A 12,857-nucleotide genomic window follows, 5' to 3' on the forward strand; every position below is an offset into this window, starting at 1 on the left:
AGTAAGGACACACATGATCAAGGATTTGCAAAATGGTACTGCTCGTTTTTAGGGTCAGGTAGCCAGAGAAGGAAAAAACAGAAATGTTAGTACACCTTTCCTGCCAAAGAAAAAGCACAGGAAGAAATATCTACTTTTTAAAACATTTCAGTTTCATGCTTTAGTACAGTATGACACATGAAATACTAAAGATCTTAATCATAACATCATTGAAGAGACAGAAAAGTTACCATATTCACATTTTCCTTCATTATTTTGCTGACAATGGCCAAATATCAAACCGAAGGCTTAGCTAGAATGCTGCACATCACTAAGAATGAAAAAAGTTTCTAAATTAAGTTAGATACATGATTAGAGATAGCCCCAAGTTTGGTTCCATTTCTAAATAATATAAAAATAATAGTAGTAATAGTAAATTGTGTGACCAAAGACACTACATAAAGAGAAACAAGACTCTCTCAGATATTGAAGGAAAACAAAAGAAAATAATTGTGCTAGAAGATCAAAACATAAATGAAGAAATGGAAGAACCTGAAAGGGAAAAGTAGAAACTGAAATAGTGCAATCGATGAGCTAGTATTCATCACATGATGGAAGAGCATCTAATTTTAACAGAGAAGCAAGAAAATTTAAGAAGGAGAATCCTTGAAACAATGACTAGCGTGGGTGACCGAAGGCATATCCCAAGCGTGAAACTTGTCCCGAACAATAAATTAGAGGAAACAATCCACAACGAGAACTCCACTGTTGCTGCAATACCAACAGCCACTGCCTAGCAGACAAACCAGTGGCCGTACAGTTCAGCCATAGTCAGAAAGAGGGAGGCGTGGGCATGACACAGACAGATCAACAAATATATTGCGGGGGGGGGGGGGAAGACCCTGAAATGGACACTTGGCCTTGATCTGAAGTTAAACAGAAGTCAGGAGGACACAAGTTGCTTGGAAAATTTGAAAGAGAGAAAATTAAAGAACAAACAAATGAAGATGATGTTAGAAGAAAACTACCTGCTGAAGTTGAGAACGATTCCAGAAGCACTGCCGACATTGAAGCAGCAGATAACTGCAGTTGCAAGAAAGATTTCCAGATATGACGCTCATATAAGCCAGTACAGGCAGAACACGCAGTTCAGATTGTAACCAGAGACAATTCTACAAAACTCTGGTGAATGTAGTAGCCGCAATATGCTTCTTGAGGAAGAAGAAACCACTGCATTTTGGTGAGGCATATGGGATAATCCGAAGAAACATGACACACACGCAGCCCGGACTGGTCAAGTTCGGAAAGACTTAAGGCTGGTATGGCGACGACCCTCTCTGCAGCCTTTCACCACCCTCGCCACTCACCCCAAATCTCCCTCCACACGTCTGAAGCCTCCCAGACAGGTAAAGGTTGAGTCGCCACACACTACAGCAGGCAGAGAGCCCTGACCCAAAGCCCCACGGGGTGCCCTCTCCCCTCCTCCAGAGGCTCCACTGGACAGGCAGCCCTTCCTTGTATGTACCTCCCCGGGGTCTCAGATGCCTCGCTAAGGAGTCGGGGACCACAGACTTCACCACTATGTTGCCTTACATATTGTCTGTCGTTTTAAATATGTACTCCTATGTACTACCTGTGCTTCATGTTGTCTAATGTCAGTTGTAGAATTGATTATGTTCTGCTTCAGTATTTCTTCTACTCTGTATTGGATTCTTGCTAATGCCATGTCTTTCAAACTTGTATCTATTTACCCTATGGCAGGGGTGGGCAATTGTTTTGGCTCGGGGGCCACTTTGTGGGAGCGGAGGTTAGCGGAGGGCCGCACCTTTTAAAATGATTGCATTCATTAGTTAACTTTGCATTTCAGAAAAGGTATAAATTATATCATAAAAATCAATAAATATAAATTAAATAAAATAGTGGTAGTTTTATTCAATTTATTTATTGTGTGAGGGAGAAAAGCTGCAGAGTGTTGCTCTTTCGGTGCCAGGTGCCCAGTAGGTGACTGGCTTGGCGGGCCGCATGTGGCTCTGTAGCGGGCCGCATGTGGCCCGCGGGCCGCAATTTGCCCACCCCTGCCCTATGGCATTGTTTATGGAAACGTCTTTGATACTGATTTGTACTAATCTCATACTGTGTAATCCACCTTGAGTCTCAGTGAGAAAGGTGGACTAGAAATGACAAATCAATCAATCAATCAATCAATCAATCAATCAATCAATCAATCAATCAATCAATCCATGGGTTTTGGCTAAAAAAAATTAACTAATACCCAAGGATAGCAAAGCAGTTTAACATCATGTTACAATCAGCTACAACTGACAACTGGGTGACAACTGGTAGAACAGTATTAATTGTGAACAATAAAAGCAAAGGGGCACGCCCTAAGAATTATCGACCAATCACTTGTCTGCTAACAATGTTTAAAGTGTTAACTGGCAAAATTGCTGATGCAATTCAATAGCATCTAAATGATAAAGCCCTTTTATCAAAGGAACAGAAAGGAAACTGCTGAAAGTCTCATGGAACAAAAGTTCAATTACTGATGGATAAAATGGCATTAAAAATTGCAAAAGGAAGAAAACAAATTTGGACATAGCCTGGATTGATTACAAAAAGGCATTCGGCTCCCTGCCATATTCACAGATTGAAAAAAACATTAGAAATGTTTGGAGCTAACAATAATATTACAATGTTCTTGTCACCAACAATGAGAAAACTGTGCACAACACTGACAGCTAATGGTGTGGAACTAGAATGTGTCAGTATCAGGTGCAGAATATTTCAAGGTGATTTGGGTCGCCTTTATTGTTTGTCATTGCTAGGATACCACTAACAATGATACTGAATAAAACACATTTCGGATACGAGATTTCAAAGGGAGCGGGAAAAATATCTCATTTACTATATATGGAAGACCTTGAATTATATGGAAAATCTGAAGAGGAAATCAAGTCTCTGGTGCTTACAGTGCGCCTATTTAGACAAGATATAGCTCTGGACCTTGGAAAGGAAAAATATGCAGCGCTACTAATAAAACGAGGGAAGATTACTGAACTGGATGGAATCAGAATCAAAAGACTATGAAGAACACCACAAATATTTGAGTATAATGAAAGCTAATGATACTCAGCATACAATTGTGAAAAATATGACTTGTGCTGAATACATAAAAATTATGGAAATATAACTCATGCTATGAACGCCTGGGTCATCCCAGTGATTTGTAGTTTGGACACAACCTAAACTGGATGCACTAGATTGCAAAACAAGGGAAATCACAACAGCCATTCCTACTGCATAACCTAGAAATGACATACATCAACTTTATTTGCCATGAAGTGATGGTGGCCAAGGATTGTTACAAGTAAAACTGTAGAAGAAAAAAGGATGCTGAATGATCACATCAAGAGCAAGGAAGAAAAGACGCTGACCGGTGTCTTAAGAGAAGAAATAACTAAAGTTCAGGGTACAAAAAATGAATATAGGAAAGAAATGTTGAAAAACCGCATGTATGAGTACTGAGGGTAAAAGTCAACAAGAGCAACAACTGGAAAGGGCTAATGCAAAGGTGGATACTGAGTAAAGAAACAGGACTTACATTAGCCGCACAAGAAAAGGCATTAAGAACGAACCGTATGAAAGCGGAAACTGAAAAGACCATGAATGACACCAAGTGTAGATTATGTAACAACATGGATGAACAGTGGACCACCCCATCAGCAGACGCAGTAAGATCGCACGAACTGACTACAGAAACCACCATAATAAAGTGGTTCAAGTGAAAAGCGGAGACAACTTTTGGCAAAGAAGGGAAGCTCGGGCGGAGAATGACATTATCTGCAAACATCTTAATGAAAGGAGAGTCATATCTCAGGGCTTGCAATCCACTCACCCCTCCTAGCTGAGGTTACGGTCCCCAGAGAGGTTGCTTTTGCTACCAGTACCTTAATGGAGCAGGTAGCTAGCGGCTCAAAAAGTTTATGCATGATTGAGATGAGAACCAAGGAGAGACTCCACTGGGAAAGAGGCCTAGACGTTGGGGGATGTAGGTTTGCCAGACCTCTACGGGAGGAAGTGCGTTGTGGCTGGGCCAGGGGGGATTTGCTGCTGACGTCGTCATGGTAGGCGGGAATGGCTGCTAGGCGGATCTTAATGGAGGCACTAGCCAAACCCGGGTCCTTTAACGGGACCAAAGAGTGTAAAATGGAGGGCAATGAGGCAAAGGCAGGGTGCGGATGGCTCTCTTTGGTCCAAAGAGAAAATCTTTTCCATTTGGCTAGATACGATTATTTCCGGGTGACAGTTTCCTAGCTTTCAATAGGACCTTTTCAGAGGAAAAGACTAATTCAGGTAGAGATTAACCAGGCTGTGAGTTTTAGAGCCCAGGTTGTGGTGGAGAACCACATTTGTCCTGCAGCAGGTCTGGGTTTCGGGGGAAACGGTGGATTCTTCCCTGTGTTATATGAAACCGAGTGGCAAACCAGGCCTGCCCCGCCCGGCCAGTAAGGGACATGGATGTTTGCTGGGGATCATTCCCGCATCACCTTGCTGAGCGTCAGCGTCCTGAGAGGTAGAGAGGGAATGGCACACAGGAGAGTGCCTGACCAAGGAATCTGAAACGCCTCTCGAAGGGAGGCCTTCCCTTTCACTGCCCTCCAGCAACGCACACTCCTTGTTGAGGCAGGTGGCAAAGAGGTCTGTCATCGGAGGCCCCACTTGGCAAAAGATCAGGCAGAGGAACTTCATGTGTATGGACCATTCATAATCCAGGGATTCTGGCCAACTCAGAGCATCTGCCAGAACATTCTCCTTGCCTGCTATGTGTATGGCAGAGAGAATGGCTCCATGTTGGATGACCCTATTCCAAATTAGTAAGGATTCCTGGGAGAGAGCTAGGGAAGGTGAACCCCCCCTAAGGAATGTATGGCAGTTGTATTGTCCATGCATATCTAAACATTCTTGCCCTCTACTAGTCGTACAAAATCCTTCAGAGCATACCTCATCACCCTGAATTCAAGCAGGATATGCACTGATGATTCCTGAAGGGACCACAATCCCTTTACCTGCCTGGTCCCAGAACAAGCCCCCTAACTTGATAGAGTGACACCTGTGATGATCAAGATCTGTATAGGAGAAGTAACAAATGGGGCATCCACTAAGAGGTCCAGTTTGTTGCTTCACAACTTCAGGGACTTGTGGATGAGTCTCGGGATAGAGAACTGCTTATACAGGTTCTGGCGGAGTGGATGGAAGACTCTGACAAACCAGTTTTGAAGGGGACGAAGCCTCAGCCTGGCAAAGAGAACTATCAGAGTCAGAGAGGCCACAAAACCCCAGAGTCTTTGAATTTGTTTTGCACTTTGGTGCCTGCATGAAAGGACTTTGTTCAGAGTGAGGAGAAATTTTGTTATCTTGTCTGGAGTGAGGCAGGCAAGGAAGGAGTCTAGGACTGCCCCCACAAAAACACCCTCTGTTGGGGAACCAGCGATTACTTCTCCAGACTGGCCCTGAGGCCCAGTTGGTCCAGGACGGTAAGAACCAGAGAGATGTGTTGGGACAGAGATTCTCTGGTTGGCCCACTAGAAGCCAATTGTCAAGAGAGGGAAAAATGGAACACCTTTTTACTCTGAGATAGCTCACCACTACTGCCATGACTTTTGTAAAGATACGAGGGGCAGAGGAGAGACTGAAAGGAAGAACCTTGTATTGGTATTTTTTGGAGCCACATTGGAAGCAAAGGAACTTTCTAAAGTGAACATTTATCGGAACATGAAAATATACATCTTTTAAACCAACAGTAGCAAACTAAACTTGAACTTTCAATAGGGGTAGAACATCCTTTAACAACAACATTCAAAACTTCTTGAAAACCATGGACTTGTTTAGGGAATGAAAGACTAAAATGGGACAAGAGCCCCTTGACTTTTTGTCCAAAATGAGATACTGGGAAAACACTCCATTCATGCCAACAGATGGAACTGGTTCTACGGCCCCTTTTATTAACAATGATTGCACTTTCGCTGTAAGCAGGATGGGGAGAGGTGAAGGGTTGGGCAGAGATGAGATGTTTGGAGGACTTGCCTTGAACTCCAAGCAATAGTTCTGGCTGACAACAGACAACACCCAAGCTTCCTGGGTGACTGACTCCCAGGCCTGCAGAGGAAGTGAGAGGGTTTGGTGTTAAAAACTCTGCTTATTTGAGCCAGATTGACCCTTTGGGGACCGGGAACTGTCTTTTGACTTGGTTCTGATGTACCTCCTATGAGACTGAATGGAGGTGGAGGAAGAAGGCTGCTGAGAGCCTCTGGACAATGTATGCATCAGCTGGGAATAGAACAGTTGTATTTATTATAAGGTGGGTATGGCCAAGGGGGATCTCTCTGCTTGAATGGATTTGGGTAGAAAGATGTGATACCCGAGGATCCAGCTGTCATCTTACCATCCTTAATCTTTAGTGCCTCGTCCACAATGGACAAAAATACATCTGAACCTTCAAAAGGAAGGTCTTCTGCCCTCCTCTTATGGTTAGGAGCTCTTGCTCTGGTTCTGAGCCACGCATGACTACGTATGACAACAGTGAAGGCCATAGTACTGGATGAGCAAACCCCAATATGCCTAACCGTGTTAATCCGTTGTTTGGGGAGGCCTTAGAGCTTCTCCTTGCAAGGTCTTAGTGGGCTTTCGTTTGTCATTGGGGTTAGATTCAAATATGGGCCCATCTTTTCCCATAAGAAAAGCTGGTAGCAGCCATGATAGCCTCATAATGACCGATTCTAAAGGTCAAAGCCTTTCTACCAAGTATGTCTAGTTTCCTACCTTTCTTATCTATTGGGGCCGAGTGGCCTGTGCTCTTTTAGAGGCCTTGGAGAGACTCAGTGACAATGGAACTGGCAGGGAAGTGAATAAGGTGAAAACCTGACCCGTCTTGTTTGGTCTTACACATATTATCCAGCTTTTTTGACATTGCTGGAGTCGAAGCTGGCCTGGACCAGGCATCTTGGGTCATGTCAGGCATCCCCTGCATGACTGCAAACACTGCAGGTCTGACCGTTTCTGAGCAAAAGACCTTGAAGACCAGATCCTAAAAGGTTGGCACGGAGCAGTTCCTCTCGATTTCCAAAGATCTCGCCATCCAAACTGACTGCTCAGTGTACAAGCGGAGATCCTCACTTGGAGAAACGGCAGAGTTCCCACTAAGGAATTCTGCTGGAGATGGTTCCAATGCAAAATCTGAACTGACGCTGGAGCTGCCATTGGACTGTATAGCACGGTTCAATGTCGGTTCCAGAGCAGTGTTGTCTTCTGGAACTGCAGTGGGAACCAAGGTAGACTTTGTTTTTCGCCTTGGTCCCAAGAGAACCAATACATATGGGTCATGGAAGAAGTAATGAGGAGGCAGGTACACACCCAGTGAACCGTCATATCCGTATGCATAATAATGGTAAGGGGAACCTTAACGGATAGTAAAGGAACTGATGGCGTCTTTAATGATGAGCCAGTTCCAGTTGACTGTTATTGGCAAACGGAACTGAGGAACCTCTCTGCCTTTCAACAGACCATATCTGAGGGGGTGGCAGCCAGGAAATGGCTGTAGATGGTTCAATGGCTTCAGGAATTTCACCCTCTGAGAGAGCTGGAACTGAAGCAGAGCAACAGTTGGAGAGGTGGAGATGGGGTTCTCAGAGCTTGGATGGACGCGATGAAACCGAAGTGGTCGGGCCCGAAGAAGAGGATTTCTTCCTCTTGTGCAACTGCAATGTCAAGCCTTTATCGATGTGCTTTGACTTGAACTCAGCCTTTTTAGCAGGCAGCTCTGTCTGGCACCAAGTTGGAACCAACGAAGCTGTGGCTGAAACCAACTGGTCCTTCTGAGCCATGTCAGGTGCTGAACATCCTGGTGGAACTGAGGAGGCCCATTCTGGGCACTGCAGTTCTTTATCTGTGGCACTGTGATTGGAGTCAATAGAGTCTGTCAAAGCTGACTCCCGAAGAGCCACTTTTAATCACGACGCCCTTTCATGGTGTGCTTTGGCCATGAATCATTTGCAGACCGCACACCGCAAGGCTCATCGTCTTTGCCCAGACAGAAGAGGTATTTGCCGTCCCCATCCAACTGGGCCATCTTCGTCCCACAATAGGAACATTTCTTGAAGAGGGACTTTGACACCATGGAACCAAAGGCCCTAACTCACATTAAGCATCAGGGATTCAAGGAGCGGGAGGAGAGACGTGCATTTATAGCTGCACCTGGGGGGGAAAGCACGTGAAAAGGCTAGGAGAGTGTTTAGAATATCCGCAGCTGGCCTGCAAAGGTCCCATGTGTGCCTGCACAGAAGACACGACGATGAACAAAATATCAAGATCTAAGATTTGAAGTTCAGTGTCTCTGGGAGAAATATACAACGGTGATTCCAGTAGTGACAGGAGCACTAGGTGCAATTCCAAAAGGACTAACTAAACATCTAAACTATATCAGTATAGACAGGATAACAATCGGACAGTTGCAAACAGCCGAATTACTTGGAACATGGTAAGGTGATAGCTCACAGACTCCTAGATACTTGAACGAAATCCGAGTCAGTGAGGGACCCAAAAATTCCAGCCCAAACATGTCATGGACTGTGATAACATCACATAATTGTAATTCTAGCAGATAATATATTATCTGGAGAATAATAAATAAAGGCTAGACAGAACAAAAGCGTTTGGGAAATTTTGTTACTAAAACCTGGAACTGATAGGGTTGAACCCTAACCCTGCCTCCCAGCTTGCCTGCTCAGCGTGTGGCCCACGCAGGGGGCTTTTGTCCCTGGGTGCCTCATTTCCCCAACAGGAACTTTGGGTTCATCAGAAGCGGCAAAGGGAAGAGCCCAGCATGGGAAATCTGCCTCTGTCAGTAGAGTGGTGGTAAGGCACAACCCATAGTTTTATATGCAAACTCCCTCTGGTCCAAGTTCTAGTGTTATTTTAGATTTCGAAACAGTGTCATTTTGTACCGAGAAATTCTCTGGAAAAGAATAAGAACTTCATTTTAAAAATATTTCATAGGTGCAGTTTTCCCATGAACTGCAGAAATCAACATTACATTAAAAAACAAGTCATTTCGGACACTAGAGAGGCAACGCAATTCAGCAAATGCAGAGAAGGTTGTCAGCAATTCTAGGCTCCAGTCTTGCAGCAAACCCTGGTTTGTCGCTGGATACCATATTCAAGTCCAGCTCTTATGCCTTCCGCGCTAAAAAGGCAAGGGAAATACTTACCTCCCTCGCAGGGTGTGGCTATGGAGATTACCAGTTCTCACACATACCACATACGGAAAAATGATCAGCACTCTGTGCGCATTACAGAAAAGGGCATTAACATTCAAGTTCAGAAAACTGCTCGTAGCCATGGAAGTGAAGGCTGCTCTGCTACATTATCCGTTTTGCCCTGGAGAGGTTTACCTTCTCTTCTCCAGCGATGCCGGCGGATTGAAGCGGTTGTGATGGCAGTCCGAGAAATCCTCGGCACTGTTGGGGTCACCTCCACCTTCAGGACTTTCTGTCCTCCTTGGGATGCATCGGGGGCATCAAAGGGCAAGGAGTTCTTCATAGCATTTGCAACCTGCGACAACAAGAAAAGGCCGAATAAAAGGCATCTCAAGGGGCAGATCAAGACAAGGCTGGAAGGAGAAACAGTGCCGGACGTGATGTCACTTCAACAGCAGTCCAAGGGTCCGGGCTTCATAAGCGCAGGCTTGTGCAGGGTATCTGCAGCTTCGCCCATGCACAGGTAGGATGTCTGCATACAGCTTTAGCCATCATTTTATACATTCTTCTTTATATTAAAATGATTTTTTGAACTTAAAAATTTGTATCGCCCTTCCAAAGTTCAAGGTGATGAGCAGTAGGAATAAAAGAATTAACACAATCATAAAATCCGAAGGCAAAAAAGTCACAAAATTCCTTCTCTTTGTCCGAATATCCATGCCCCCTCTTACCCCAGCTAATATTCTAAGCTGTCCAATCCACACCCCACACTCTCTCACAATTTGTAGTCACTGGTTTTGCAACCATAGATTTGTGGGCCTCCCCTGTCCTTTGGCGTGTGTAAACTCTAGATCCTGGAAGTAAATATATATGCCAACTGCTGACACTTGCGCTGAGAGAGCATCTTTTACCATTCCTATCAGTTACATGGGTTGTGTTGCAAGTCGTTAAGCTGGCGAATGCTGGTCAGAACAGAGCATGAACAGACTGGTTCCCGCTCCATTACAACTCAACATGCCTTGAGATCCAGAGGAGTTAGCTGTCTTAGTCTGCAGTAGCAAAATAGAAAAGGGTCCAGTTGCACCTTTAAGACTAACCAACTTTACTGTAGCACAAGCTTTCAAGAATCACAGTCCTCTTCGTCAGAGAAACGAAATTCTTCGTAAGAATTTCTTCTTAACCTCCATGCATCTGACAAAGAGAACTCTGATTCTCGAAAGCTTATGCTACAGTAAAGTTGGTTAGTCTTAAAGGTGCCACTGGACTCTTTTCTACCTGGCAGTTAGACACCCGTAGTCACTTCAGAAGCTTTTTTTAAAAAAACAATGAAATAACCTCCGCCTAGGGAAACAAACTGCACACACTCATTTGGGAAATACTGCACAAGTGTTGATTTTACTGAGCATGTATAGGTCAAAAAGCTGCAGTAGACAGAAACCTTTTGAGCCACATATTGCTCTTAGAAAACTAAACAGGAGTCCAACAACCCTGTGAAGACTAACAAAATGTATTCCAGCACAAGCTTCCATAGGCCGGAGCTCAGATTCAAACAATGTCTTTCCAAAGCAGCTAAATCTACACTTGAAATACATTGCACTCCCCACTTTTGATAAGAGTTTGTCTTACCCTTGTAGACCTGGTTAAGAGCCTAAGCATTATACTGGATCCAGCACTACCGCTAGAAAAACAAATTAAGGTATCTGCAAAAAATGCTTTCTACAGCCTCACTGGAAGATGGCTCCTTACCTCGACACAGCCAACCTGGCCACCTGGATCCATGCTATGGCAACATCAAAACTTGACTATTGTAATGCACTATACATTGGTCTCCCATCTAAGTTAAGTAGGAGGCTCCAGTTGGTGCAAAATGCTGCAGCTCAACTGTTAGCAGGAGCGAGCAGGAGCTTGAACATCACTCCACTGGCTACCTATCAGTCATCGTGCTCAGTTCAAGGTATTGGTTATTACATACAAAGCTCTTTATGCACTGGGTCTCGCATACCGACGGGACTGCCTCCCTCCCTATGATCCTCTGTGGCAGCTTTGCTCTTCCGAACAGGGTCTCCTGCAGGAGCCACCCTGCACATGGGGAAAATCAACAGCCGCCAGTACATGAGCTTTCTCTGTGGTGGCCCCTACCCTATGGAACAGCCTGCCTGAGGAGGTCAGGAGAGCCCCCACCCTCCTGGCTTTCCGCAAACAATGTAAAAGCAAATTATTCAAAAAGGCTTTTTACTCAGATAGGAGGGAAGTATTGTAGGGAGGGGGTCTCAGATGCTTCACTAACGAGTTATGGACCACTGACTTCACCACTATGTTGCCTTAAGTCCTATCCATTGCTTTAAGTATGTGGTCCCATGTGCTACCTGTGCTTCAAGTATGATTCTACTGGGTAGTTCTATGTTGTCTCATGGCAGTCCTACAATTGCTTCTGCTCTGTTTCAGCATTTTTTCAGCTCTTTATTGGATTCCTGCTAATGCTACGTCTTTGAGAACTTGTATCTATTTACCCCATGGCGTTGTTTGTGGAAATGTCCTTGATATTGTCTGTACGCATATCGTACTGTGTAATCCACCTTGATCGTCAGTGAGAAAGGCGGACTATAAATGCCATAAATAAAAACAAATAATAGTATTTGAACCTCTCAAAATCTTCCTTCCCATCTGTCCAAATGATGAAAACATCATCAATAAATCTCAAGCACAGGAGAGGCATTACTGGGTAGGAGCAGAGCAAAGGTTGCTCTAAGTCAGCCATGAAAATGTTTACATACTGTGGTGCCTCGTGGGGCCCATGGCTGTGTGATGAACTGAAAACATCCTTCAGTGCTGCAGAGGTCTTGGGCTCAGCCTAGTGAAATAAATCTGCAGGACAATCCAGAGTGGGTGTGTGGCACACTGCTGACAAGAGTGCCACAGTCACATTCAACCAAGTGGCCACACAAGCAAGAGAGGGCCACTCCTGCTCTGCCCCCAGTATACGTATTTCCCATACTTTGGCCACATGATATGTATACATTGAGTGATATGGGAAACCACCTATTTGCTCATTTTTATTTATTATCAATGATATACACCCAGGAAAAGCATTGTTAGGCACAAGCAATGAGTAGGTAGGATCTCCTAATTACACAAAAGGTGACAAGTGACTGCTCATTAACTGAACCTTTCAAATAAACTGCAGTTTAACACAATCATTTGTCTTACACAAGAATGCCAAGGATTTATTTATGTCGTTTACAATATTTATATACTGCTTTTCTATCATACGCTAAAAGCAGTGACTTGAACCCGGAGAGTACCACAAAGAGTGCAGCAGGCTCTTGCTTGAATAATTACATATCTCATTTTCTACTTTATGGTGGTCTTTGGCCAGCTGCATCAGCTGAGCGGAAAAACTTGGCACCTAGAAGCTGGCTGGGGGAGGGGGGGAGGGCAGGCACTGAGGACAGAAGGGCAGAAAAAAGAGAAGAAAGCAATGCAAACGGTGGCAAAAGAAGAACAAAAAAGGAGAGAATGTGAATGCGGGCAAAGGAACACAAAGGAAGTGGGAAACTGAAAAGGGATAACGAAGGGTATGAAAGGACTGAGAGGAAGTTGAGCAACAAGAGGATACACTAAACACTC

The 12,857-nt window shown here is 44.4% G+C and overlaps 1 protein-coding gene across 2 annotated transcripts in view; it reads right to left on the reverse strand.

Annotated features, from left to right (window-relative positions):
• The window catches only part of HYCC2 (hyccin PI4KA lipid kinase complex subunit 2), a 102,828-nt gene that overhangs the window by 12,369 nt on the left and 77,602 nt on the right, over positions 1-12,857 (reverse strand). For both annotated transcript variants that reach the window (XM_054970171.1, XM_054970172.1), the window contains exon 11: positions 9,426-9,585. In XM_054970171.1, coding sequence (XP_054826146.1) covers positions 9,426-9,585 — 160 coding nt within the window. The remainder of the gene's footprint in view (positions 1-9,425; positions 9,586-12,857) is intronic.

This window comes from Eublepharis macularius, chromosome 2 (genome assembly GCF_028583425.1).
Source record: "Eublepharis macularius isolate TG4126 chromosome 2, MPM_Emac_v1.0, whole genome shotgun sequence".
Classification (NCBI taxonomy): domain Eukaryota; kingdom Metazoa; phylum Chordata; class Lepidosauria; order Squamata; family Eublepharidae; genus Eublepharis; species Eublepharis macularius.